The following is a 25,538-nucleotide window of genomic DNA, read 5'->3' as shown; positions in this document are numbered from 1 at the left end:
TAAGAACGCCAACAACATGCGTATGGATGCAGTAAGGGTCTATCTGGCTTTCTGCGAAATAGATTGGGTTCGACGAATTGACTTGGAAGTATGGATACAGTAAGGGTCTGGCTTTCTGCGAAATAGATCGACGAATGGACTTCCATGAAATCAGTTCTTTTTAAAAATGTTAAAAAGAATATTTCAAAAGGATCCTCAAAAAGATTCTCAAATCCCGAAAACAAAAAAATCAATTCACAAATCTTGTTGCGTACGAACACGAGGTTGAGTGCTATTGGTTGTGCTGCCACCGTAACTAGTATCATCAACAACAAGAATTAAAACCTTCCCTGTTACACGCTGTTCTTTCTATTCTCTCTCTATTTGAGTATTGTGAATTCAAAATTTTCAAGAACACTTTTTTGGCATTTGACATTATCGGCTTTCTCTCGCTCTCTCGAACACTCTATACTCTGGCAGCACAATCAATCACATCAAAAACTCTCTAATCCATCTATCTATTGAGTTTCCTATCGTTGATTCATCCCATTCCTCTATCAATCCATCACCTCATTGCGTTGTTATTGTTCCTTCTCAATACCACTACTAACTTTGTGGCCCAATCAAAATCTATTTTTGCTCTTTGATTTTGATTGAGTTTCCAATCTTCGGTTCATCTTCGTCGTATTCTGTACGCGATTCAACCCACCTACTCTCCTCCGAGGCTCATTCAATCAAGATACATTCACCCTCTTCTTCTTCGTCTTTTTCTCGGACTCTTTCAATATTGATTGAAGTCCACGATAATTTCCATATTGCGCTTGTACAGGGCAAAATTCATCCATTTCCAATTGAGGTTACCTCAAAGTGCTCGAAGACTTGTCTCGGAAAGGACATTCTCGTACATGCAACAGAGAGGCCTGCCTCCACTCTCCTATCAATTTATTATTCCACCTACCTCACTTGTTCTCTCAAATACAAACCCATCATTGGTCATTAGCAGGACCATAAAAACATTGAACAAATCAATTCTCTCGGAAACACAACATTAGAAGCGCTCCTCCTTGTGTGTGTTTCCTCTCTCTTTCTCTTCCAAAACCCACTCAACAAACCAAGCAAAAGCTCAGCAGCAGCAGCATTGAGCAACTCAGCAGCGCTAAAAAAAATGGACTCACCACCCACTTTGAACGGCAGCCATCATTTTTCGTCGTCCTCTTCGGTGTCGGTTGGTGGTGGTGGTGGAGAATGCTCGCTGGGAAGCACCCGATCATCGTTTAGTAGCAGCAGCAGCGGCGGCAATCCAATGGTGATCAATACTAGTAATAATTCTTTGAGTGGATGTAATCCTTGTAGCACTTCTTCTCAGCAAGCCTCTTCGGGATGTGCGACTATTACGAACATTCCTCTCTCGATGGCACAACGATCAATGCAATTTGTGCAGAGTAAGAATGAAGCATTTCGTCGAGATTCAATGAAGAGTATTATTACCAAGCAGAGAAAGACAAAAGATATCCAAGGACATGCTGGTACTGCTGCCAGTGAGGCTTTGAAACTTCGCTTATCGAATGAGAATGTTCACATTCCTTCAAGACCTTCAATAGAGAGCAAGGACAACAACAATATTTGGCAACACGACTACAGGGTCTCCTTCTCTTTATTTCAATTGAATGAAGACTACAAGAAAAGACTCACACCCAAGCCAAATTTTTCATCCACAACATCAGTGCATGATTTTTTGAGGACAGTTGAAAGATGTCAAGCATTTTCCACACATTCCTCTCCTCTGGACGAGACAATTCTTGAAGCCGATGACACCATGAGCGCTTGTTGTTTACCACCAACAAACAGCAACAACAACTTCTCCTCTTTCCAAGACAAGCCTTCCAATCCAACCCTCAATTCCTCACTTGTAAATTACTACAGCTCTAATTACAAACTAAAGTCAACTGTACCTGACCTCAACTCCCACCACTCCAATCACCAATCCCCATCAGGTATAATCACTCATGAGGAAGACGACGATGACGCCTTTCCACTTTCCACCAAACTGAAAAGAATGATGAATCACCAAAAAGAGCATCATGAGAACAAAATCAGAAACCAAAATGCTAAAGAAGAAAAGGACAAGAAGCTCTACCTTTCGATTGAACAAAGCTTACCTGCAATGATTAATGTTTTTATATTGGACAATCAACACCTTCTCGATAGTAGCATTGTGTTTTCTATTCAAAATGTGAACGATAGACACTCCTTTGTCATTGATCCTCGATTCAATATTCCATGTTTGAAGAAAGGAGAAAGATTTGTTCTATCCGTACATAACAGACACTTGAAGCCTGTTAGATTTTGCATCATGTTTAGAGATCCCACAGGCACTCACGTGTCAATCTATCCAAAGAAAGTCAAACTACTCCAATCACTAGAAAGTGATTTGGAGTATCTCCCATCAAAGGAACAAGTTTCACAAGTTTTTGACAGCTCGTTGCTTCCAACCATTGCTGATATGAACAATGCAACAACATGCAAAGTTTCTCTCATCTTGATGGCAACTACTCACATCAAGATTAACAATGCCATCTCTGAAATTTGTTCAAGAATACAAGGAGTGGAGAAGAATCCAAATTCTGTAAAAGCCGCTATTATGGACCGAGACAAACAGCAAAATCATCCTCTGTTAGATAGCTCTTCATCCTTTAAACGAGTATCCTTAAAATCCATTGAATTAATGATTGAAAACAATTAATCTCAAAAAGGTTTCACATAAGAAGTCACATGGGTCTCTTTTAGACTTGGGTAAACACAATAAAACCTTTTCCTTCTTTTTACTCTCCAAAGAAGAATTTATTTGATTGGATTTCTATTGATTCGTTTGTGAAAAAAAATTCAAATGAACTAATTCAAATTCTCTACAAAATTAATCTTTCACTAAAGCACTATAAGCTAATTCAAGGGCGTTGTTGGAAGGGATCTCGCTATTCTTCATTCACACGAATTCAAATTTGATTTAATTAACGAAGACTTTGAGATTTAGTCTCTTTTTTAGCAAGTTCCTTAGTCTTTTCTGAAATTAATGTTTTGACCTCTTCATCATTCAACAAGTCCACATGTACAAAATCTTTTGCTTTAACATTTTGTGAGAGCGCTGCCAATACAATTTCCTTGTCCTTTCGATGACCAAAAAGAGCATATTGCAAAGCAGAACCATGCGCTTTCACAGCCTTCAAAACGAAATCTCGATCATGGAGAAGCCGATAAGTGGCATAAAGTAGTGTCGTTTCATGCTGTTGAGCGAGCTCATTCATTAATTCATCATCATCAGAAAGATCTAACAATGAATAGGTCAAGGCTTGAGGAGTTTGTTTTGCTGCTGCCCTCACAATTTCCAAATCTTTTCCAAATTCAACTCTTGCGTTATATAAAGCATTACCGTCACTTTTGACAGCTTCCAGCACGATTTCTCGGTCCTTCAATAACAATGGATCAGTAACATAGGATAATGCGTCACCTTTGTGTTTCACTGCAGTCGAGATCATTTCTCTATCATTGATGAAATGAGTTGGGATGACTGTCAAACCGTGTTGTAGTGCGATTGTGACAATTTCTCGATCTTGTTTCAATTTGGAGTCTGCATAATTAAGAGCATTTCCATTCTTTGTCACAACGTTTAAAACAAATTCTCTATCCGCCTTGAGTGCAGATGCAGCATAGTAAAGTGCCATCTCGTCTTTTTCGACAAGTTGTTTCATGAATTCTCTATCTTCGTTCAGGTTGAAGAGGCGATCATATGCCAAATTGGATGAGCAATTTTTGATGGCCTCCACCAAAATTTCCTTGTCCTCCCAAAAGATCTCATCTATGTAAGTCAATATATATCCACTCTTTCTAACAGCTGCCAACATTATATCTCTATCTTTTAGATCGATACATGCGGGGAAATAAGAGTTACTAGAGTTTTCAATTGCTTGTAAAAGCAATTCCTTATTATACTTCAACTCTGGACAAGAAACATAGAAGAGTGAGTCACCGTTATTTTGAATTGCCTGAATGACAATTTCTCGATCGTTTCTAAGCCTATAGCTTGCATACATAATAGATATGCCATCATTCTTCACAGCTGCCAAAACAAATTCTCTATCATCTTTAAAGGATTCGTCAACATAGGATAAGACACGTCCATTGTGTTGTACAAGATTATAGATAAATTCTCGGTCAAGTCTCACATCATCAGGAGCAAAAGGCAACACTTCAGGTCTCAATAAGATGATAGATTTCAAGAGATCCTTGTCTTGAAAAACATCAACTCCAACAAAATATAAAGCTCTACAGTCTGTGCTGATGGCTTGAAGCACAATTTCCTTGTCTTTTAGTAACTCTTCATCAGCGCCAAGTAACGCATAGATACTTCCATTCTTTACAGCAGTTAAGACAATTTCTCGATCTTTCAATAAGACAGGATCGGCGTACAATACCGACAGAGCATTCTGTCTCACTGCTATTAAGACAATTTCTCGATCTTTCTTGAATGAGGCGTCAAGGTATCGAATGACCGATCCGTTCAGCTTGACGGCCTCTAACACAAAATCTCTGTCCTTCTTATACTCTTCGCAACAATGCATGAATGTATATTCGTCCCTAGAAACAGCTTGTAAAATTATTTCCTTATCACGTTTCAACTCGGGAGATGTGTAATAAATTGAATCACCTTGTCTCTTGATGGCAGCGAGTAAAATATTTCTATTGCACTGTAATTGTTTGTCCATGTGTCTGAATTCGTATGGATTACATTGTACTACTTCTAAGGCTATGTCTTCATCGTTTTTCATGTCACTATCGATAAATTCCATAATCTGATAATGTGTTTTAGCTGCAAGCATGATCAAGGACTTGTCAGGTTTGACACTAGCAAAATCAAGAGCTGTTCCATTTTGAATTATTGCTTCTCGGATAATTTCAGGGTCTCTTCGTAACGCTTCAGAGGCAAATTCTAATGCTGTTCCATCCTGTTTTACAGCAGCTAGCACAATATCTCTTTCACATTGTAATGATGAATGTGCGTATTGCAGTGATAAACCATTTTTTTTCACCGCATAGAATACAATCTCCTTATCCGTTTTTAAGGTATCACTGACATATTTAAATGTGTCACTCATGGTTTCAGCTCCGTATTTAAATGCCTTTAAAACAAGTTCACGATTGTTTCGAAGTCTTTCGCTAGCAAATTTCAATGCATCTCCATTTCGTTTGATTGCTAGATCGACGAGATTATCATCGTCTTTGAGATCATAGGAAGCATATTCCAAGGATAGAGGGTCATTGCGTACAGCAGCCATTACTACCTCCCGATCTTGTCTCAATGTTAAATCTGCAAATCGCAACAATGATCCACATTGTTTAACAACTATCATTGTAAGTTCCTTATCCTTTCTCAACAAATAATGAGCATATTGATACTCGTACGAATCTATTTCCACTGCAAGTCTAACGATCTCGCTATCTTGCTTAATGCAGGAAGGCATATTGTAAAGGCTAATGGTAAGTTGGTGTTTGTTTTCAAACAACTTCTTAACAAGTTTGTTGTCTTTTCTAAATCTATCATCAACATGTGCAATGCATGATGGTGAAATTCTAAGGGCTTTCATCACAAATGCTTCATCTCGTTTCAATCTATCACTTGCATATTTCATGGCTTCATTGCTATCAAGGGCTCTCTCAATAACAGTTGGATCATCTCGAAATTGACTTGATACAAAAGGTAATAGCGAAGAGCCACCAGAGGTTATTGCAAGAAGTACAAGCTCCTTGTCAGATTTCAAACTATTGCTTGCATATCGAAACATGTATGGAGTTTGTGCAAGAACTTGCCTGAGTAGTTCTTTGTCTTTTCTCAATTCTTCATCCAAGTATTGATATACAGATGAATAACCTTGCTGTACTAACCGAAGAATAAAATCTCTATCCTCTCTCAAAGATGCATCTGCAAACCTAATATAATATGGATTGTTGTATACCGCTATTGTCACAATTTCTCTGTCTCTTCTGAACCTATCATCAAGTTTCTGCAAAATGGATGGATCTCTCCTCAATGCTTCAATAACAACCTCACGGTCTTGCTTGAGAGAATCAGAAGCGTATTCATAGGCGTAGCCATTTCTCTTAACGCATTCCATCACAATTTCCTTATCGTTGTTCCATTCTGTTGCAATATTAATGAGTGGAGTGGATGAACAAGCAGCTTTTAGTATAAATTCTCTATCCGAGGCATATTCTGGAGGTAAATACTTGTAATTGGATGTTTGATGAATTAATGCTTGCATACACACATTCTTGTCTCTTCTTAACTTGAGAGGAATGACTGAAAGAGACACTCCTGATTTAAGGGCGGCTTTGACCACTTCAGGATCATTTTTCAACTCTTCGTTTAAGGATTGATAGAAATGTAATGAATATCTCTTATTGGCGTATAATAGAACAATTTCCCTATCTTGTTTAAATTCAGACGGAAGGTATGAATAACTCAGGCCAGCTATAATTGCTTGTTTGATGAGTTCTCGATCTTTCTTAAATGCCATTGGTACGTGACGTAATGCATTTCCATCATTGGTTATGGCATGTTTAATGAATTCAATGTCACTTTTAAAGGGCTTCCATAATTGATCGAACTGATAAGGATTCTTCTTAATTAATTCTAACATGATTTTTCTATCATGCTGAAATTTTTCATCGAAATCAGTAATGTTCAATCCATAACTGTTGTCAGAAGTTACTGCTCTCCATGCTAGTTCTTCGTCTTGCTTGAAAATATGATCAAGGAATGTGTAATTACATCCATAAATGTCAATGGCTTGAATCGCTAAATCTCTATTTTTTTTCATCAAAGGTCCAACATGCTGATAATTTTCAGCTGAAAGAGCCGCTTGACATATTTCAAAATTGTCTCTCAAATCAGCACTAGCAAATTCAAGTGATCCTCCTTGCTTCATGGCTTGCATTACAACTTCAAAGTCGCCTTTCAATTCATCTGAAGCATACTGTAAGCAATAGCCGCTGATTCTTACAGCCTCCATTACTATTTCTCTGTCGGCTCTCAGTTCTTGACTTGCATACATGAGAGCGTTTGAATATGATCCCTGCAATACTGTTAAGAGAACTTCCTTATCAGCCTTCAACTCGTCAGAAAGGTCTTCAAATAAATATCCATTCTCTTGTAAAATATCCATAACAAGTTCCTTATTTGATTTAAATTGGTCTCCAACATATTTAAAAGCAGAAGGTTGACTTCGTATGGCAGCCAATACACATTCACTATCATTTTTCAGCTCATCAGAGGCATATCGGATGTTCTCACCTCCAACAATGTTGATCGCTAACATTACAATCTCCTTGTCATTCGTCATATTAACATTTGAAAGTGGACAACCGTATCTAATAGCTTCAATAACAAAATCTCTGTCATTTTTCAGGTCATCACCTGCACTGTTAAAGGACCAACTATTTCGTTTGATACAAATGGTGGCAATTTCCCTATCATTTCTAAACTCTGAAGGAATATTGCTCAATTCACATCCCAATTTCACAGCCTCCAAGATCATACTCCGGTCATTCTTAATATCATCTCCTGCATCAGCAATACTAACATTGTGTCCATTTGAAAACCTGTTGTAAGATTCAATTTAAATTTTCAACACACCAACATACCAATGTGGAGCTGTTCGTATCGCTTTCAAAAATATCTCTCGATTATTTCGAATTTCTTCGCTGAACACTCTGAATGAATCACCATCGACAGAAACAGCAGCAAGAGCTATTTCCATGTCATTGAACAATTCATCACCCAAATAGTCATAGGCGTATCCATTACAACTTTGGAGTATTTGCAACATGAACTCCTTGTCGTTTCTTAAACTTTCATCAGCGTAACGAACAGATCCTGAACTCGAACAGCATGCCATATAGACCAATTCACGATCCTTGGCAAGATCTGTATTTTGAATCAGTGATAAATGTTCTCCATCATGTTGAAGTGCCATCATGATTATTTCTCGATCACATTGAATATCCTGTGAGCAAAAAGTGATACAGTCCATATTTGCTGCAAGTGCTTGAAGAACTACCTCTCTATCACTTCGTATATCCTCTTGTGCTTGTTTGAATATCTCCAATATTTCGTCAGAGTCTTCTTCTAGAAATTGTGAAAGAATTTCATACTTTCTCTCATAAAAGTCCACAGTTGACCTGGCTTTTGTTTGCATGGCTTCTCGGAGCCATCCATACAGTGAATTGTTCATCAAACTGTTATTCGGAAGGATGATCTTGATACCATCGTTGTTAACACTTGGTACGGTAGGCTGGCTGCATGCATTCTCCTCCGACGGATGAGAATTGATGAATGGATGATCCAAAGATATCTCTTGGCTCGCCATGGCAAGGTGGTGGTGAGGGTGATTGTGGAAATTTAATATTTTTTTTTCTTGATGAGTTGAACTCGTTGGACTGGGTTCCACCTTGTTCATGCAATACACAAATGCGGATTTAATTCGCTCTCTTCTGTTCAATTCAAGGTCCCCTCGCACCCAACCAAGATCATGAATGAGGAGGATATCTTAGTTTCTATGGATTTTGGAACTAATTACACTTTTGGAGAAATATCAGATCTCAAGAATGATCTCATTTCCAAACCTTCATGTATCGCGGTGAGCGATGCCAACTGTGAAAAAAATACCAACAAAAAGGCAAGGGTGGATTTTCGCCACCAATCGCTTCTGAGAAAGGAGCAGATCGCAGTGTTAGAATTTCACAACTTTCCTCAATGATTAAAAACTCTTCTTCGATTCCACTTGTTCATTCACTTTTAAACTTCATGCATCTTGTGGTTTCTGCAAATAGATCAGCGTTTTTTGAACAAGGAGACATGGTTGGGAGGGTGAGCCATTTCGATGTCCTGTTTGCTTCATCATTTGTTTTAACACAAATCTTTTATCCCAAAATGTCAAAAAGCATGATTCCATGAATCAAAGAACCGAACAAGGAGACATGGTTGGCTACGGCCATATCACGATGAATGCACCTCATCCCGTCCGATTTGAGAAGTTAAGCATCGTCGAGCTGCATCAGTACTGAGGTTGGAGACAACTTGGGAACCTGCAGTGCTGTAGCCTTTTTTGGTGGTTGCTTCAATCTGGTTTGGCTTCGAAATGGTGTAGCACTCCTTGTTCGCAAGCAGCAATTCTTCGCCATTTCCCAAGTTCAGAATCCAATAGATCAATGGTGATTGGTGGTGATCAAGCTTCCACCACAACAAAAAATGTCTTCCAAGTCCTCCTATCAAGCACCCCCTTTGAGCGCTTTCAAATCCTCCTTCACGTGTCCCCTCTGCAAGAAATTCAATGAGACTCAAGACATTCGCAAAACCACTGCTGGTAAAATCTATCGAATTTGTTCCCATTGCCACTGTACTTCGGATTTACATTTTCCTCCTGAAACTGTTGTGATCGAATGGAAACATTCGAGTCGGTGTGCTTCGTGTGCCTGTACCGATTATCGTCCCGTTCAAGGCATTGAATGTGCGTGTGGCCATTTGGGAAGTTATCATCACTCTATTCGTGAACCAGGTCAAACGAGAGAGCAAGCAGCAAGAACCATGAAAAGTGAATTGATTCCTGGCGTGTATGATGCTTCTTCACATGATGATTTGATTTAGTAAAGATTTTGTTATTGAGCTTTTTGAAAGATTTTACTCATTTCCATGTTTGCGTCTTGACCTTAACAGAGAATAATCCCTTGAATTCCGAAATCTTGAAGATTTTCATCACATCGACAAACATTATTTCAAATCGATGAAGAACTGTGTAAGTAGTGGTTGAGTTGAAGATACTAACGCATGTCGAAATAGTTTCCTTCATTCTTGTCTCAATTTCTTTCAGACAAGTTTTCGAGAAAGTACACTAGAAAAGAGTTGGCTGATGATAGTGCAAACATCACCTCTCAAAGAAACAGAATTAATACTGGCCAACTGGTCTCGTATTCAAGTTACACTGACAAAAAATTCAAAGTTGCATTTACCAGTAAATTGAGAAAATGGTCAAAAGGAGAGCTTTATTCACAGCGAAACGGCTGTGCACTAAGATCGAGCAGTGAGAAGACCGCCAATAAATTTACCGGAATAATAAAAACAAATTTTAGTTTATTTAACCTTAAAAAAACCTTAGTCCAATTTCCATGTTAATTCGAAATACGGCTGTCAAAGTTCTCGTGACTCTCGTCAGGAGCGCGTCTCAGTAAACTCATATGAGTGACTCTCACCAACATTTTTCCACAGGTCAGCCATAGATCGAGTATCCACTCTTTAAAGGTTATTACTTCATATCAATTCTTCTTCTTTTTATCCATAACGTCCTCCTCAGGCATCTTTGAGAGAGAGAACAAGTAACTCGTGTTCGTCACCCATTTTCCTCATTCAAAACACCAAAAAAAAAGAACACATCACCAACACATCACTCTGTGAGCACTACACTCTCAATCACAAGCAGATCCACTCCAATAATTATCGGATTTGAATCGTTTATTATTATTGTGTTCTGTACAGAATCCTCAACATTATTGTAATATATCTTCCCTCAAAACACACACTCAAGAACTCCTCGGAATGATTACTTCATCAAATACCATGCAACGAAGGGAGATTTCCTTCAAACCACACTTGGATCCGTATCATTATTTAATTAACAATACAAGTGGAAAGGGATTTCGTTTCAAGTTAATAGAGGCTTTTAATGTTTGGTTTAAATTATCAGAAGAGGAATTACGTGTTGTTCAGAACATTGTAGATAAATTGCATAATGCGAGCTTGTTAATTGATGATATTGAAGATAATAGCAAGCTGAGAAGAGGAAAGCCTTGTGCTCATTTGATTTACGGAACACCAGCCACTATAAATTGTGCCAATTATGTCTATTTCGAAGCATTGAAAGATATTCAGAAATTGAATACAAGTTTTGTTGGAGAGAATGGACTTAATACATTTTCCGATGCCATTTCTATATTTATGGATGAATTGTTGCTGCTTCATGAAGGACAAGGGAAGGATATTTATTGGAGAGACAATGGAATCTGTCCTTTGGAAGATGATTATTTACAAATGGTTCAGAATAAGACTGGTGGCTTGTTCAGATTGGGCGTTGGTTTAATGAGGGCAATTTCTAGAGATGAGAAGAACAAGAAATATGACTTTACTACACTTGTTAATTTATTATCTGTTCTATTCCAAATTTTGGATGATTATCTCAATTTGCAGAGCGATATTTATCACACTAACAAGAGTTATTGTGAAGACTTGACCGAAGGAAAGTTTTCATTTCCAATTATCCATTGCATTACCGAGCAAGCGAAAAATGGAGATACTCGATTGATTAACATTTTGAAACAAAAAACATCTGAGAAGTTATTGAAAGATTATGCTTTGGAATTAATGAAAGAGACCAACAGTTTTGCTGTTACTCTCGAAAAACTCGACAGAGTCTATCAAGATTTGAAGAAAGAAATTGAAAAGTCAGGCGGTAACTCTTATCTAGAAAAGATTATTGAGGGGCTCATGAGCAGCGCAAAACAAGTTGAAAAGAGTTGCTAAGTCTGTGTCTCGTTTTTTTGTGGCACTTTCGATGTAAATTCTCATGTACATATTGTGATGACCTAATGTACAAAAGATTAAGACTTGTATTTACTATAATAATGATTATAAAGTAAGAATAAAAATCTGAATTGAATTTAACATGTGTCAAATAGTATTGGTAGGAGAAAATTACACAAATCCCATGTTCTTGAGTTGCATCATATGATGGTGCATATTGGCATTTCCTTTTGCAAAACCAAGCCGCACTTTAGCCTCTCCTATCTTTGCATCGTCCTTAGACCTTTTAGCAAGCTCAAAACTTCGTTCAAAATATCGAACGCTTTCTTCGTGTTCTCCCTTCATACCTAACACAGTGCCAAGCTTTGTACATGCATGACCAATTTTGTTGTCATCTTCACTTTCTTCAGCGAGTGACAAGTAGGTCTTGAATATATCAATTGCCTTGTCCACCTCTTGAGTTTGTTCATAGAGCTCTCCAAGGGCACAATAAGCATCCGCTTTTCCTACCTTGTCATTCATTTCTTCACACACTTGAACGTACATTTGTTGATACTCAATGGCCTTTTCCAAGTCCTGCATCTCCTTGTATACTTTACCGAGATTGTATAAGGAGGATGCCGTCATTTCTCTATCCTTGAGCTGTTTTGCATTCTTTAAGCTTTTATCGTAGAACAAACATGCATTATGTAAATCTCCTTGTTTGATTGAATCCTCTGCCATTTTTACATAAACTCGCCACAATTGGTTGAGTGCTCTTTCTTCTTGCTCTTGATCTCCAGAAGAATGAGCTAGACTCATATGAGCCTCATGATATTTCACAGCCATGTTTGCTTGTCCCATTCGTTCGTACATTTTTCCTGCATTTTCCTTTGCCAAACCTTCCAATGCTGAATTCGACGACTTTTTTAATAATCATCGAGTTTAAAATTGTGTCCTAACATCTGAAAAACTTACTCGTTTTGCTATAGATTCAGCAAGGTCATAAAAATAGTACATGGTATTGTAGTCTTTCTCTCCTTCAAAATAGTCTGCTATTTGTTTGAAAATTTCATAAACATTTTCGAATTTTCCTCTTCTCTTATAGGATTCAGCCTTCACTAACCATTCCTTAATGTCTCGAAGTTTGTCATCGGTGAGAGAAAAATATTTATCAGTAATGTCATCCACCAGCTGTGTCCGAATCGTTCGTCATGATTCTGAACATAAACACAAGACAAACACTCCAACAGGACAAAACTTACCACAGGCTCTCTATGGGCTAACGAAAATAATTCTTCAAATGCATCCACATATCCATCTGCGAGCGTTTGAATACAAAGCTTGGCTCTATTAGAGTGTGTTGTTGTGACGGTTCCTCCCAATAACCTTGAATCTGAACCTCTTGACGATGGTTTTTTAATTGGTTCCAGAGTTGCTGTGTTTCTATCCAAAATGATGTCTTCCTTTTTTCGGGATGATAATGTCGTCAAATCCAAGTCACTCGAGCTGCTCCTGTGGGAAGGTAAGCCCTCTAACAATGATGACGTGTCTTTCAACGATTTCTTTAAACTGTCTTCGAATTTTTCTCTTTTAAAATCCTCGTCAAGAATTGGCGTTAGAACAGGATTCACATGTGATCGAGTACTGAGAGCTGATCCAGAGCTTTTTCTGCTTTGTGGTCTCTCACTTGAGAGCTGAGAAGCAGATGCAATTCTTGATTGCAAAAGAGAAAGGCCATGCTCTTCCGAAGGCAATCTCGGAGCCTCTTTTTTGATCGTTGATTTTTTCTTCTTTTTCGTTGTTGGTTCTTCGTCCTCAGCAGCTGAAATTCCAAATTTTGCTGTATGAACATTAATTTGATGCTGAATATTCATTTGATGAAAAGCATGAGGAAGCTTTTTGACTGAATTGTTTTTGGCCATGAGCATTCCTGTTGGTTTTCTCGTCATGGAATTCATTGAATCCGATATAATTCCATGAGCTGTTGCCACAGGGGCCAATGTAGGCTCCACTGTTTTCATGGGAGGACTAGCATTCAATTCCTCTCTCTGATGGCTCATCATCACTCCTCCCTGACTCTTCAAAGACCGCGTCGACATTTTTTAAATTTACTGTAACTGTTTTTCATTTAAATGGCGGGATCTTTGCAAAGACGAAATTGAGTTCAAAAAACTTGGTTCTTAGAATTTGGAGATATACTAAATTCAGCCGAGTTGACAAGCCTTTGTTGTCAATCTAAAGAGACTTATTGGTGTCTTGATAATGACTGGTTAATTTATTTTTGAGAGAGTGTTAATAATAACTTAGTATATGTACATTAGAGAAGAGTCCTAGGTAGCAACAAATAATCCTGTACTTGTCACCAGTAGTGTGAATGTAACGGTGGTATGCAGAGTGATTTAGTCTTCTCTTGCCTTATCACGAGCTTTGGCTCTGGCAGTTCTGGCACTAGCTGCTTGCTTCTTCGATCTGTCGGCCGTTCTTGGACCTTCAACTTTGGAAGATTCCTTGAGGTTCTTCTTCTTGGTTGTGGTTGGTTTGGCAACTCGAGGAGCCTTCTCCTCCTTCTTTTTCTTTTCTTTCTTTTCCTTCTTTTCCTTCTTCTCCTTTGGAGCCTTCTTTTCTTTGGTGGCTTCCTTCTTCTCCTTCTTCTTCTTTTCCTTTGGAGCCTTCTTCTCTTCGGATTCCTCTTCGCTTTCTTCCTTTTCCTTCTTCTCCACAACAATATGGTTCTCCTTCATGTAGCTCTTTCTGAAATTTGGATCAAGTTTATAGGAAGCTTTGACCTTCAGCAGTTTCTCCTTCTCGAGAAGTGACTGGATGGCCTTCTTAAGGTGTGGACCATAGGACTCTGGTAATTCATAATTTTCTTCCATGTACTTCTTGATCGCAGGTAAACTGGCTCCGGTTCTACCCTTGTTGAGTTTAATGATCGCCTCGCAGACCATATCCTTGTATTTTGGATGATCATACGAGTCCTTCTTGCTTGATGATGCCTTTCTTGCAGTCATGATGTGATTTGGTGAGAGAGAGCGGGTAACAACGTTGTGATTTGTTTTTTTTTGTTTGAAATTTTTAACGGTTTTGACGTTCGAGTTTTTAATTTTGCAACGAGCTTCACCGTGTTGGTCTCTTTTCTGGGCGAAAGGGCCTGAAAAAATTTGGATCCACTTTTGAAATTTCCAAAGAGTTTACAAAAAAATCATTTTCATCGCGAAACCGATCCTGTGAATGATGATCATTTCAGAGCAAACTCGACTTGGTTGAACACATCAACTTTATATGAGAGGAGGTTGATCATTAGTCATACAACTCGTTAGAGGCGTAGTGCAGCGAGGAATCATTCATCCTTCGGATGAATTTGTTTCGCTTCTCAATCTCTGCGTCCTTAATTTCCAACTCTCGCTCGAGCATTCTCAGCCGTTGTTCGTCCTTTGCCCTGCACCTATTCATGTCATTCAATACATTCTTTAAGTTTTGATTTTCTCTCAACAGGTCGTCATTGAAGTTGGAGTTGGTCTCAACCTGTGCAATGTAGTACTCGAGTTGAGATTTAAGCTGGCGATTCTTCTCTTCCACATCGTCAAGCTGACTATTGAGAGCTGTTATTGTTTCGTCTCGCGAGCGAACATGCTCAAATGATGGAAATGATTCCTCAGTTTGGACCCAAGCGTTGAAAGAGAGGGGATCTTTCTGCTTTGATTGAAGTTTTTCGATAGTTGCTGTTTGCTGTTTGATACTTCTCTTGTACTTGTTCAATTTTTGTTCCAAAAACGATATCTTGTCCTTGAGGCTAGTATTTTCAGTGATGAGACCTGTTACTTGATTTTGACTCTCTTGTTCTCTCTTTTTCAGAATGTCAATATCTGTAGCTCCCTTCTCACATCGCAACCTAGTTTCAAAAATTTCGCTTTCCAATTTTTCCTTTTCCTTTTCAAGAGCTTTTACTCGCTCTTGTATCATTTCCTTCTCTAATTTTTCATTATATAAATCAGTCTCGTATTTCTTAATTTTTTGTTCAAAGTTTTTGTCTCGAATTTCCTCTAGTTGTTTTTGTAAATAATCTGTTTCAATTTCTAGTGCCTTAACTCTGGTCTCTTTTCTTTCGAGCTGCTCGTATTAAATCGAGAATATACATGATATTGACATGGATCGAATGGTTGTTCATATAGTGTGACACTCAGATGGATTCGATAAATACAAAAACGTACCTTCTCCTTGAGGGCTACAATCTCCTCTGTCGATTGTTGGATTTGTTGTTTTTTCTGTTCATGTTTATGGTGACGCTTCTTTTCCTTCTTTTTACATTCATTTAAACTCTTTTCAAGAGTGGCAAGTGCAATTTGTTGCTCTTCATGAGATCCTGAAGTGAAGTTTTCAAATAAATTGAAGACATGATTATATTCATACTTACGTTTCAAGAGTTCATGTTTTTCCTCCGTTGCTCGCAAAGTTGTCTCCATTTCGGTTAATTTCTTTCGATACCATCTATTTTCAGATTTGAGAGTATCACATTCGATGGAAAGCTTTCTTCGCTCTGCTTCAATTTCCTGGACTTTTGTTTCAATAACGTGAATGGCTGCAGTATCTCTAAATGCAGGTTGTTTTGATGGCATCATAGTGTCGGCGTGCTCCGGTTGTGTTTGCTTGGGGCTTTGTGGATAATTGATGGTTTGGATAGTGGCTGTAAGGCTGGTATTAAGGAATGTATTGTGATTGTTATTGACAGGAATTGTGCTAATATTATTGATTACCGAGGATGTGATACTTTGGTTGAGCTGTGCTAGAAAGGTCGTAGGAGTTGCTTTACTATATAATGATGGTTTCCAATCAGAAGGCATATATGTATATATTGTATTCCCTCGATTATCTACTGCTGTGTTTGTTCGATCCTAGAAAAATTCTGCAATTCGTGATGGGGTGATGATGATGAAAATATACAGAGATAGAGAGAGATTGAAAAATCGCCTCAAGCCTTATCTTTGTCCTAGATATGAGTTAGCTATTTGGTTCGAAATGATTCAAAACTGTAGTTGATTTTTTTTCGGGTGGGGTGGAATGGTGTTGGCGGGTTGTGTTTGAAAGGCGGGTCCTCCTGTCAAATGTCTACTAGAGCACGATGATATGAAACGACGAGAGATGAACTGCATGTAAAGGCTTTTTACATGGCCCACTTTTTCATAGTGTTGATCTTCACGGTGTCTTGGAAATATTATTCATCATGAGCGTATTATTGTGGTGATGAATTTCAGAAACTTCGGCTTGAGAACGGATCCGTTACTATGGTTGTTTCTTAGGGAATGTTTGACGAACAAAAATTTGCACCACCATCATATTTCGTATTTTACTGGTAAAATTAATACGCAGTCACAGTGCTCTTTCGACATCATCACACAAGCAAACACATCGAAAACCACTGAAGCAGAAGTGTTGCGTGTAAGGGAGAAGCCAGTCTTTTTCTTTTGTAATGGGTTTAAAAAAATTTCATCCATAAAAAATGCTCGGTTTCAGAAAGGTTTGTATTCGTGCAATAATTGTTTGGTGGATGAATATCATCTTGTTGATGTGTTCATATGATACGAATTTTTTGTGTGGATATTGTTGTTGTTTGCTTACTCTCCGCTTTATGCTTTTTGATTTTCAATCATGAAATTTCAATGTTTGGATTTTTCCGGTGAATTTTGTGGCCTATCAATACTCGTATGGTCTTAATATTTTCTTCTGTGTTGGAATATCATCATCATCACGGACGATACATCTTCATCATTTACCATCCTTCACTTCGGCTGTAATACCATCTCATCAACAACGGTGCGAAACAACAAACACAATTATTTCCAAAAACATCACCCAAACAACAATAATAACAACAAAACAACTCTTTTGGTCATCTTTTTCACCATTTTACTCCATCACCAATGACGAACTCCCTTTATTCAACAACAACAACAATAACGACAGGCCTTGCTCACCAATCCAAAACTTCTCATCGGTGCAGCCACAGGATTAACACTTGGAAGTTACCTTGTCTACAATAACGTGAATAAATTGGAGGCCTCAGAAGGAGCTGCCATCCCTCCTGAATATCCATGGCCACATAAGGAACTCGCTGGTAGCTACGATGCCGCTGCTATCAGAAGAGGTTACAAGGTATACAGAGAAATTTGCAGTGCTTGCCACGGTATGAACGAAATTGCTTTCCGTAATCTCAATATTGCTTTCACTGATGAGGAAATCAAAGTTTTGGCCAATCAAATTGATGTTGAGGGCGAGCCAGATTCTCAAGGTGAACCAACAACTCGTAAAGCAAAACCTTTCGATTATATGCAATCTCCATACAAGAACGAACAAGCAGCTAGAGCTATGAACGGAGGAGCTTTACCTCCAGATTTGTCAGTCATTGTGAAGGGTCGTCCTCATGGTGAAGACTACATTTTCTCATTGTTGACTGGTTACCAAGAACCACCAGCAGGTATCACCTTGAGAGAAGGTCTCTATTACAACGCCTATTTCCCAGGTGGTGCAATTGGTATGGCTCCTCCTCTCTCTGATGGAGCTGTTGAATTCGAGGACGGTACACCAGCTACAGTTTCTCAAATGGCAAAAGATGTTACAACATATTTGGCATACTGTGCTAAGCCAGATGAAGAACCAAGAAAGAAGATGGGTTTGAAAGTTTTGGCTTCGTTGTCACTTGTTATTGTCCTCTCATGGGTTCACAAGCGTTTCAAGTGGAGCATAATTAAGAACAGAACTGTAGTCTTTAGGGAATAATTGTAGATTGGACCATATACTTGAAAGATAATGGTTGGATTTTACAATTGATATCAACATGAACATAATATACATCACAATATTTGGAGAATGAATTATTTAATGGTTTTTTTGAACTCATAATTAAAACTGAATTATTTCTTTGGTATTTTTGGAAGCACTCCACTTTATTCGTTGTCAATTTATTGATACCAAACGATATCCGAATTGGAAATTCAAGGAGGAATCATGCTGCTTTAGAAGAAGAGCTTGTTGTTCTGAGTTGAATCAATACTAATATTTATTGAGCAATTTTAGTAAAGTAAATCCCTCCAAGAACAACAACAACACCAACAGCCAACAAAATCTTCACCATGGAAGAATCCGAGGAAGCTGCTTCCTTTCCTGATGATGAAGAGGTTGCCTCTTCATCAGTGCTTGATGATTTGTATCCTGCCAATTCTCCCACCAACAATGACTTTAATCTATTTCTGGCATCTTTTGAGTGCCCAACATTTTCGAAAGCTTCAGTAGCATCAGCTCCGGCATGTTCCAATAAGATATCTTCACCACCAGGGTGTTCGTGTTTATAATCGGTAATGTCGTACACTTTCCCGTCCACAGCAATCCATTGTGCTTTAGTGTTATCTTCGTTATGTTCTTCAAGTTCTTGCTTGGTAATTGTTCGGGTTGTGCTCATGGTGTGTTCTTCTTGTTTTTAATAATATTAAAAAAAGATGATGATAATAAGTTAAAACCAGCCTGACTGGAAAATGTTGGAGAGCTAATGGAGAATTTTTTTACAGATTCAAAATTATTGGATGAATCACTGCGAGGTGCTGTCCGCTCTCTTGATTAAATTTGAATGTTGGATCCGGTTTCAATGAGCAAATAGTGAAGGAGGAATGCTGGAATGAGTGTTTGCTTTAACGATGCTCCTTCAAGAAAACTCCAATTTTTCGTTCTTCTCTCGGTGCGCGGCCCAGTACTGATGACAACAATTTGATTGTCCATACAATCTGTTTGATCCGTCCTTTAAAACCTTTGTCTCATCTCCTACATATTGGGGCAATCAAAATAATGCATTGCTTGCAAAACAATTTAAGGATGATCATTTCTGAAAAGAGGCAACCAAAGAATAATTATGCTTAATTGCCTCTTTCTCATTAAAGAATCAAAAGAATTGTCATGGACATCATTCGAATACACCTCAATTCTTTCTAGTTAACTCTTTCACATATGAGAATTCATGTCATTCACGTGCACACTCAGATCCAATCGTTGATCTTCTCCATTCTTTACCGTCACCGATGGAATGTTGGAGTGGACACTCACAAAAGTTCAAATATTTCGCTTCTATCCAAATTCTGCTCTTGAATCTTTTTTGAAGAGATTCTTCTCGGTCGAGTTTTGATCATTCTCACTAGTTTTCATAAAACAATTTCATACCGTTGTCATGTCAAGAATAAGTAAACATTCTATAATGAATAACTAAGCTTGAACAATTCGCAACTTTTCCTTAATTTGTTTTTGGCACCAAAACTTGATGGGTATTCAAGAATAGATTCGTGAGATTCGCAACAACACGAACTAACTTCAGAATCTCCTGACGAAGCTGCAACAAAAAATACTCAATTACGGTCAGGATGGTTTGCAAACAAGTCGACACCGGACGCCCTTTGAATACGACGGGAGTCGCTGTTGTTTCTTGCCTTTGTTTTCTGGTCATGATGAACGCAATTAAGGCATTTCCAACCCCAACTCTAATTAATACGGTAGTTGGAGGTAACAGTTATGGCGATGGAGTTAAAGCTTCTGATTCCTTCATCAATCCAACCTCGCTCGCCATTTCACCCATTTCGGGAAACCTTTACATCGCCGACAGAAATAAGATGCGAAAGTTTAATCCTCAAAGTGGTGTGATTACAGCTGTTGCAGGCAATGGATTAAGTGGTTCTTCAGAGGATGGAGTCAAGGCAACACAAACCCCTTTCAATACCATTTCATCCCTGGCAAGAAGCAACGGTGGAGAGTTTATCTTAATAGAGAAGAGTTTTTACAAGATCAAAAAATATTCAAGGAATGGCCGAACGACAACCATTGCAGGAGTTGGAACCAGTGGTTTCTCTGGTGATGGTGGTTTGGCAATCAATGCCAAAATCAATCCATCGAATGGTCATATTGCCATCTCAAAAGAGGGAGACATTTATTTTGCAGGTAAGTGGGTTGCGAAATTGCTTCGAACATTTTGTTCAAACCGCTCCTTTATTATTTCCATCAAGACACTGGTAATCATAGGATTAGAAAGATATTTACGAATGGCACGATTACTACTGTAGCAGGTACTGGTTCGTATGGTTTTTCAGGTGATGGTGATTTGGCAATCAACGCCAAGTTAAACAGTCCAACAGGTATTGCAATTTCAAGTTCGGGAGAATTAGTCGTCATGGACACTAATAATAATAGAATTCGAAAAGTGCTCACCAATGGTACAATCATTACCATTGCTGGTGATGGAACTAGTGGATTCACAGGAGATGGTGGATTATCAAGTGCTGCCAGAGTGTACCGACCATCCCATGGAATATTCAACGCTTACGGTGATTTAATATTTACTGATGAATATAACCACAGAATTAGAATAATTCATAATAACGGAACTATTGCAACCATAGCTGGCTTAGGCTCTTCTGGTTTTGCTGGTGACGGTGGAAATGCGTTATTGGCTAAGTTTAGTTATCCAAAATATGTCACACTTTTCAATGATGAAATTTATATCATTGATAGCAATAACAAGAGAATTAGGAAAGTGGATACAAATGGCAATATTTCGACAGTGATCGGAAGCAGTGCATCTTCATACAGCGGAGATGGCTATGATTCAACGTTGGCCAATGTTGTCAATTTGAATTCGTTTTCAGTGAGAAACAAGACCATTCTTTTAAGTGACAATTTTTCTCTCAGATATGTCAACACAACTGGAAAAATATCAACTATTGCAGGATTGTCCTCTTCTGGTTATTCTCCAGATGGATCTTTGGCCAATATTTCCAAAATATCTCCCACATGTGTTTATAATGGTGGTGAAGAGTTGTTTTTTTGTGATGGCTCCACTTTTCTGAGAAAGATTAAGGATAACGTTCTCTACACTCTTGCAGGAACTAATGACATTTTTGCTGGTAATAATTACCTGGCAAACGTTTCACTTTTAACAACTGTTTATGGTGTTACAGTGAAACAATCAACAGGTGAAATTTATCTTGCTCAAGCTTTCTCTGCATCGTCGATAAGAAGGGTGGATTCAAGAGGTATTATTTCAGTTTATGCTGGTATTTTGAATACAAGAGCTGTCAGTGAGGATGGATATAACCGCCTCAATACTTCTTTTGTTGACCCGACTAAGGTTGCTTTTGGTCCAAATGGAGATGTGTATGTTTCTGAGTATGGAACAAACAAAATTAGAAAAATTTCTGCTTCAACAGGTTTGGTTTCACTTTTTGCCGGAAAGAACGGCGGAAGTTCGAACAACGGTATATTGGCAACAACTGCTTCGTTGATCACTCCAATTTATATTACTGTTGGTGCAAATGGAGATGTTTATATCACTGAAAGCTCTCTCATTAGAAAAATTGTTGCAAGCTCAGGATATATTTATAACTATGCAGGACAGGGTTCATATTCAGCAGGTTATGCAGGTGATGGGGGACAAGCAGTTAATGCTAAACTCAATGGACCTGTGGGAATTAAAATTACATCGAGCGGTATTCTGTACATTGCAGACACATGGAACGACAGAATCAGAATGGTTGCTGCTAATGGTATCATTTCAACTGTGGCAGGCAACGGTACTGCAGGTTTTTTTGGTAAGTTTCAATTATTTAATTATTATTATTTAAATTAAATTTGAACAAATAGGCGATGGAGGTTTGGCAACTGCAGCCAATATATATCATCCTTATGGTATTACTGTTTCTCCAATCAATGGTGATGTATATTTTGTGGATGGGTACAATTATAGAGTTAGAAAATTTACACCCGGTGGAAATATTCAAACCATTGCAGGATGCGGAAAGAGTGGTTATAAGGGTGATGGTGGATTGGCAATCAATGCCTGTTTATATATCCCGTATGATTTGGATATTCTTCCGAATGGAGAGGTGTTGATTCTTGAAGGTTTTAATAGAGTGAGAAAAATTGATTTGAATGGAATAATTACCACTGTTGTTGGTGGTGTTGGAAATGAAGCCATTGGTGTGAACAGCACCATCTCTCCAAATGCAATCGATCGAGATTCTCAAGGTTCATTTTACATTACTGAAAACTCAAAATATAGCGTTAGAAGGTTAGATGCAAACCTTTATATGCATTCTTTTGCCGGATCAACAATGAAAGATTACGGAGCGGAGAATGAACATCGTCTCGTGTCTGATTTTATGAGTGTCACAGATACAACTGTTGCATTGAATGGATCATACCTTTTGAGCGAAAATTCAGGAAATCGAGTTAGAATGATCCACTCCAATGGTCTTGTGAGAACTGTTGCAGGTAATATGACACAAGGTTTTTCTGGAGATAGTGATTTGGCAACTAATGCACAACTGAACTATCCATATAGTGCAGCTATGGCTTCTAATGGCGATATTTACATTTCAGATAGTAATAATTTTAGAATTAGGAAAGTTGATTCAACAACTGGAATAATTACAACAGTTGTGGGAAAAGGATACAATGGTTATGGTGGAGATTTTGGGTATGCTTCTCAAGCAACAATTTCCAAACCAACCTATTTAAGAATTGTTGATAATGATATTTATTTCATTGATTCTGGCAATCGTGTGATAAGAAGAATTGCTACAGAATGCCCAAGACATGCACAAGTTAACCCAAACAATAGTTCAGATTGTATTTGTTTACCAGGATATTATGGCGAACTATGTGAAGATTATGACTGTTTTGGAGTGAATCAAGCAAATGATACATCATGCTCTGGAAATGGTATTTGTACTGCACCAAATATATGTGAATGTGAGGAAACCTATTATGGCGATAAGTGCCAAGGATTTTATTGTTATGGATTTTTGAGTAATCACACCAATGTTTGCTCAGGTCATGGCCAATGTATTGAAACTGATACCTGTAAATGTGAAAATGGATTCCCAAGTCCACAATGCGCACCCATATGTTTTGGACTTGAGTACTCTAATGCAAGTGTCTGTTCAGGAAATGGACAATGTATTGGTCCAGATGTGTGCAACTGTTCTTCTCCGTACTATGGAAATAATTGCCAACAATTACCAATTTCATGCTTTGGAATTTCATTCAATGACTCGAGTGTTTGTTCAGGAAATGGACATTGTAATGCCACTGATCAATGTAACTGCTCTTCTTATTATTTTGGAAATAATTGTCAGAATCCAATTTCATGCAACGGGATTCCTTTTAATGACTCGAGTGTCTGTTCAGGAAATGGACAATGTATTGGCCCAGACGTGTGTAACTGCTCCTCTTCATACTATGGAAATAATTGTCATTTGTCAACTCAAATTTCATGCTTTGGAATTGTGTCAACAGATCCATCCGTGTGTTCAGGAAATGGACAATGTATTGGAACTGATCAGTGTAATTGCTCTTCTCCATACTATGGAAATAGTTGTCAAAACTTTCCAAATTCAACTTCATGTTTTGGAATTTCTAATAGCAGTCTGAATGTATGCTCAAGACATGGAGTATGCTTTTCGCAAGATCAATGTTCTTGCCATGAAAACTACACTGGCACAAACTGTGAATATCCATTATGTTTTGGAATTCATTCAACTTCCAACCTTGCGTGTCAAAGACATGGTTTGTGTGTTGAAGAAAATCATTGTGTTTGTTTTAATGGTTACGGTGGGCCTGAATGCCAATATCCAATTTGTTTCAATATTCTTTCAAATGAAACATCGACTGTTTGCTCTGGAAGAGGTCAATGCAATGGACCAAATAATTGCTCTTGTGAACAGGGTTATTCAGGTTGGCAATGTGAATTACCAGTCTGTTTTGGAAAAGCATCGAATTCATCACAAACATGCAATGGAAGAGGTGCATGTATAGATATTGATCAATGTAATTGTACAACGAATTATAACAACACCTTGATTCAAATTCATGGTCAAGAATGTGAGAAACTGATGTGTCTCGGAAAGAATAATGAATTTTATCTTTCTACTGATATTAATAATGTTTGTAATGGAAATGGTATTTGTAGTTTGGAAGGAGGTTGTACTTGTAAGGAAGGATATTTTGGAGTTGCATGTGACAGTTTCACGTGTAACAACGTTTTAAATCTTAATACTTCATTTGTATGCTCTGGACATGGAGAATGTGTTAAATATGATCAATGTGAATGTAAATTCAATGATTTTGACGGATATTGGCAAGGAAGTAATTGTAAATCATGTCATCCTTCGTATGGTGGACAAGAATGTACTACAAGGAGGTGTAATGATACCATTACTTGTTCCAATCATGGTCATTGTAACGCAACACTAGGTTGTGAATGTAATGATTATTGGTCTGGACCTTTTTGTTCAGAATGCTCTAAAAACTATTATGGATCCAATTGTGACGTGTATTGTGAATCATCTACAACATGTAATAACCATGGTGTTTGTAATTCTGTGAATGGATCATGCCAATGTTTCAACTCAAAACAAAAAGGATTTTGGAATTCATCAAATTGTGAAACCTGCCAGGATCATTATTATGGAAAAGAATGTTCTACAAGAATTATTGGTCCTGCATTCTTTTCTAATTTAGGAAATGGCCTTTCATTGTTTTTACATGGACCAATTTCATATGACAAGTTTACAGTTGATTGTTCAAAGCTCATTTCATTGAACGATTTTGGATTGTTTGGAGTTAATCCTTCATGTATGTGGACGAATAAGGAACAAGGTGAATTTTTTATTCAATTTGGAGATTATTTCGCTTTGAGACCATATGACAAAATTCACCTAAATCGACTTGTTTTTGATTCTTCAAATTCTAATTCAATGATGGATTTAGAAGAATTGAATGTATTACCTGCTCTCAATCCATTCAAACCAAAAGCAATTTTATCAAAAAAGAAAAACGCAATATGGATCATGTGATACTAGAATGACTTTGGATGGCTCAGAATCATTTTCTGGAGATAGACAACCATTGCTTTTTCATTGGAACG

At 37.9% G+C, this 25,538-nt stretch overlaps 10 protein-coding genes across 10 annotated transcripts; 5 read left to right on the top strand and 5 right to left on the bottom strand.

Annotated features, from left to right (window-relative positions):
* Positions 1-1,144: 1,144 nt before the first annotated feature.
* Positions 1,145-2,722, top strand: FDP41_007398 (uncharacterized protein; the record flags this gene model as incomplete). Its single annotated transcript, XM_044711138.1, has 1 exon — positions 1,145-2,722. One exon carries the CDS (start codon positions 1,145-1,147, stop codon positions 2,720-2,722), a length of 1,578 nt encoding a protein of 525 aa, XP_044568934.1.
* Positions 2,723-2,987: 265 nt separating this feature from the next.
* FDP41_007397 (uncharacterized protein) lies at positions 2,988-8,399 on the bottom strand (the record flags this gene model as incomplete). Its single annotated transcript, XM_044711137.1, has 2 exons — positions 2,988-7,608; positions 7,675-8,399. The coding sequence occupies 2 exons, from the start codon at positions 8,397-8,399 to the stop codon at positions 2,988-2,990; spliced, it is 5,346 nt and encodes a 1,781-aa protein (XP_044568933.1).
* An 881-nt stretch (positions 8,400-9,280) lies between these two features.
* Positions 9,281-9,676, top strand: FDP41_007396 (uncharacterized protein; the record flags this gene model as incomplete). The annotated part of the gene is made up of 1 exon (XM_044711136.1): positions 9,281-9,676. One exon carries the CDS (start codon positions 9,281-9,283, stop codon positions 9,674-9,676), a length of 396 nt encoding a protein of 131 aa, XP_044568932.1.
* A 945-nt stretch (positions 9,677-10,621) lies between these two features.
* On the top strand, positions 10,622-11,602 carry FDP41_007395 (uncharacterized protein; the record flags this gene model as incomplete). Its single annotated transcript, XM_044711135.1, has 1 exon — positions 10,622-11,602. The coding sequence occupies one exon, from the start codon at positions 10,622-10,624 to the stop codon at positions 11,600-11,602; it is 981 nt and encodes a 326-aa protein (XP_044568931.1).
* A 171-nt stretch (positions 11,603-11,773) lies between these two features.
* FDP41_007394 (uncharacterized protein) lies at positions 11,774-13,683 on the bottom strand (the record flags this gene model as incomplete). Its single annotated transcript, XM_044711134.1, has 3 exons — positions 11,774-12,505; positions 12,560-12,775; positions 12,847-13,683. The coding sequence occupies 3 exons, from the start codon at positions 13,681-13,683 to the stop codon at positions 11,774-11,776; spliced, it is 1,785 nt and encodes a 594-aa protein (XP_044568930.1).
* A 300-nt stretch (positions 13,684-13,983) lies between these two features.
* Positions 13,984-14,595, bottom strand: FDP41_007393 (uncharacterized protein; the record flags this gene model as incomplete). Its single annotated transcript, XM_044711133.1, has 1 exon — positions 13,984-14,595. The coding sequence occupies one exon, from the start codon at positions 14,593-14,595 to the stop codon at positions 13,984-13,986; it is 612 nt and encodes a 203-aa protein (XP_044568929.1).
* Positions 14,596-14,884: 289 nt separating this feature from the next.
* FDP41_007392 (uncharacterized protein) lies at positions 14,885-16,425 on the bottom strand (the record flags this gene model as incomplete). The annotated part of the gene is made up of 3 exons (XM_044711132.1): positions 14,885-15,694; positions 15,796-15,947; positions 15,999-16,425. The coding sequence occupies 3 exons, from the start codon at positions 16,423-16,425 to the stop codon at positions 14,885-14,887; spliced, it is 1,389 nt and encodes a 462-aa protein (XP_044568928.1).
* Positions 16,426-17,081: 656 nt separating this feature from the next.
* Positions 17,082-18,358, top strand: FDP41_007391 (uncharacterized protein; the record flags this gene model as incomplete). The annotated part of the gene is made up of 2 exons (XM_044711131.1): positions 17,082-17,099; positions 17,546-18,358. The coding sequence occupies 2 exons, from the start codon at positions 17,082-17,084 to the stop codon at positions 18,356-18,358; spliced, it is 831 nt and encodes a 276-aa protein (XP_044568927.1).
* Positions 18,359-18,638: 280 nt separating this feature from the next.
* FDP41_007390 (uncharacterized protein) lies at positions 18,639-19,037 on the bottom strand (the record flags this gene model as incomplete). The annotated part of the gene is made up of 1 exon (XM_044711130.1): positions 18,639-19,037. The coding sequence occupies one exon, from the start codon at positions 19,035-19,037 to the stop codon at positions 18,639-18,641; it is 399 nt and encodes a 132-aa protein (XP_044568926.1).
* A 946-nt stretch (positions 19,038-19,983) lies between these two features.
* Positions 19,984-25,467, top strand: FDP41_007389 (uncharacterized protein; the record flags this gene model as incomplete). The annotated part of the gene is made up of 3 exons (XM_044711128.1): positions 19,984-20,554; positions 20,620-22,200; positions 22,253-25,467. The coding sequence occupies 3 exons, from the start codon at positions 19,984-19,986 to the stop codon at positions 25,465-25,467; spliced, it is 5,367 nt and encodes a 1,788-aa protein (XP_044568925.1).
* Between the last annotated feature and the right edge of the window lie 71 nt (positions 25,468-25,538).

The sequence above is a fragment of the Naegleria fowleri genome (genome assembly GCF_008403515.1).
Source record: "Naegleria fowleri strain ATCC 30894 chromosome Unknown tig3, whole genome shotgun sequence".
Taxonomy (NCBI): domain Eukaryota; phylum Heterolobosea; class Eutetramitea; order Acrasida; family Naegleriidae; genus Naegleria; species Naegleria fowleri.
Note: the sequence above shows the minus strand (reverse complement) of the source record. Positions and strands in the feature narration are given on the sequence as shown.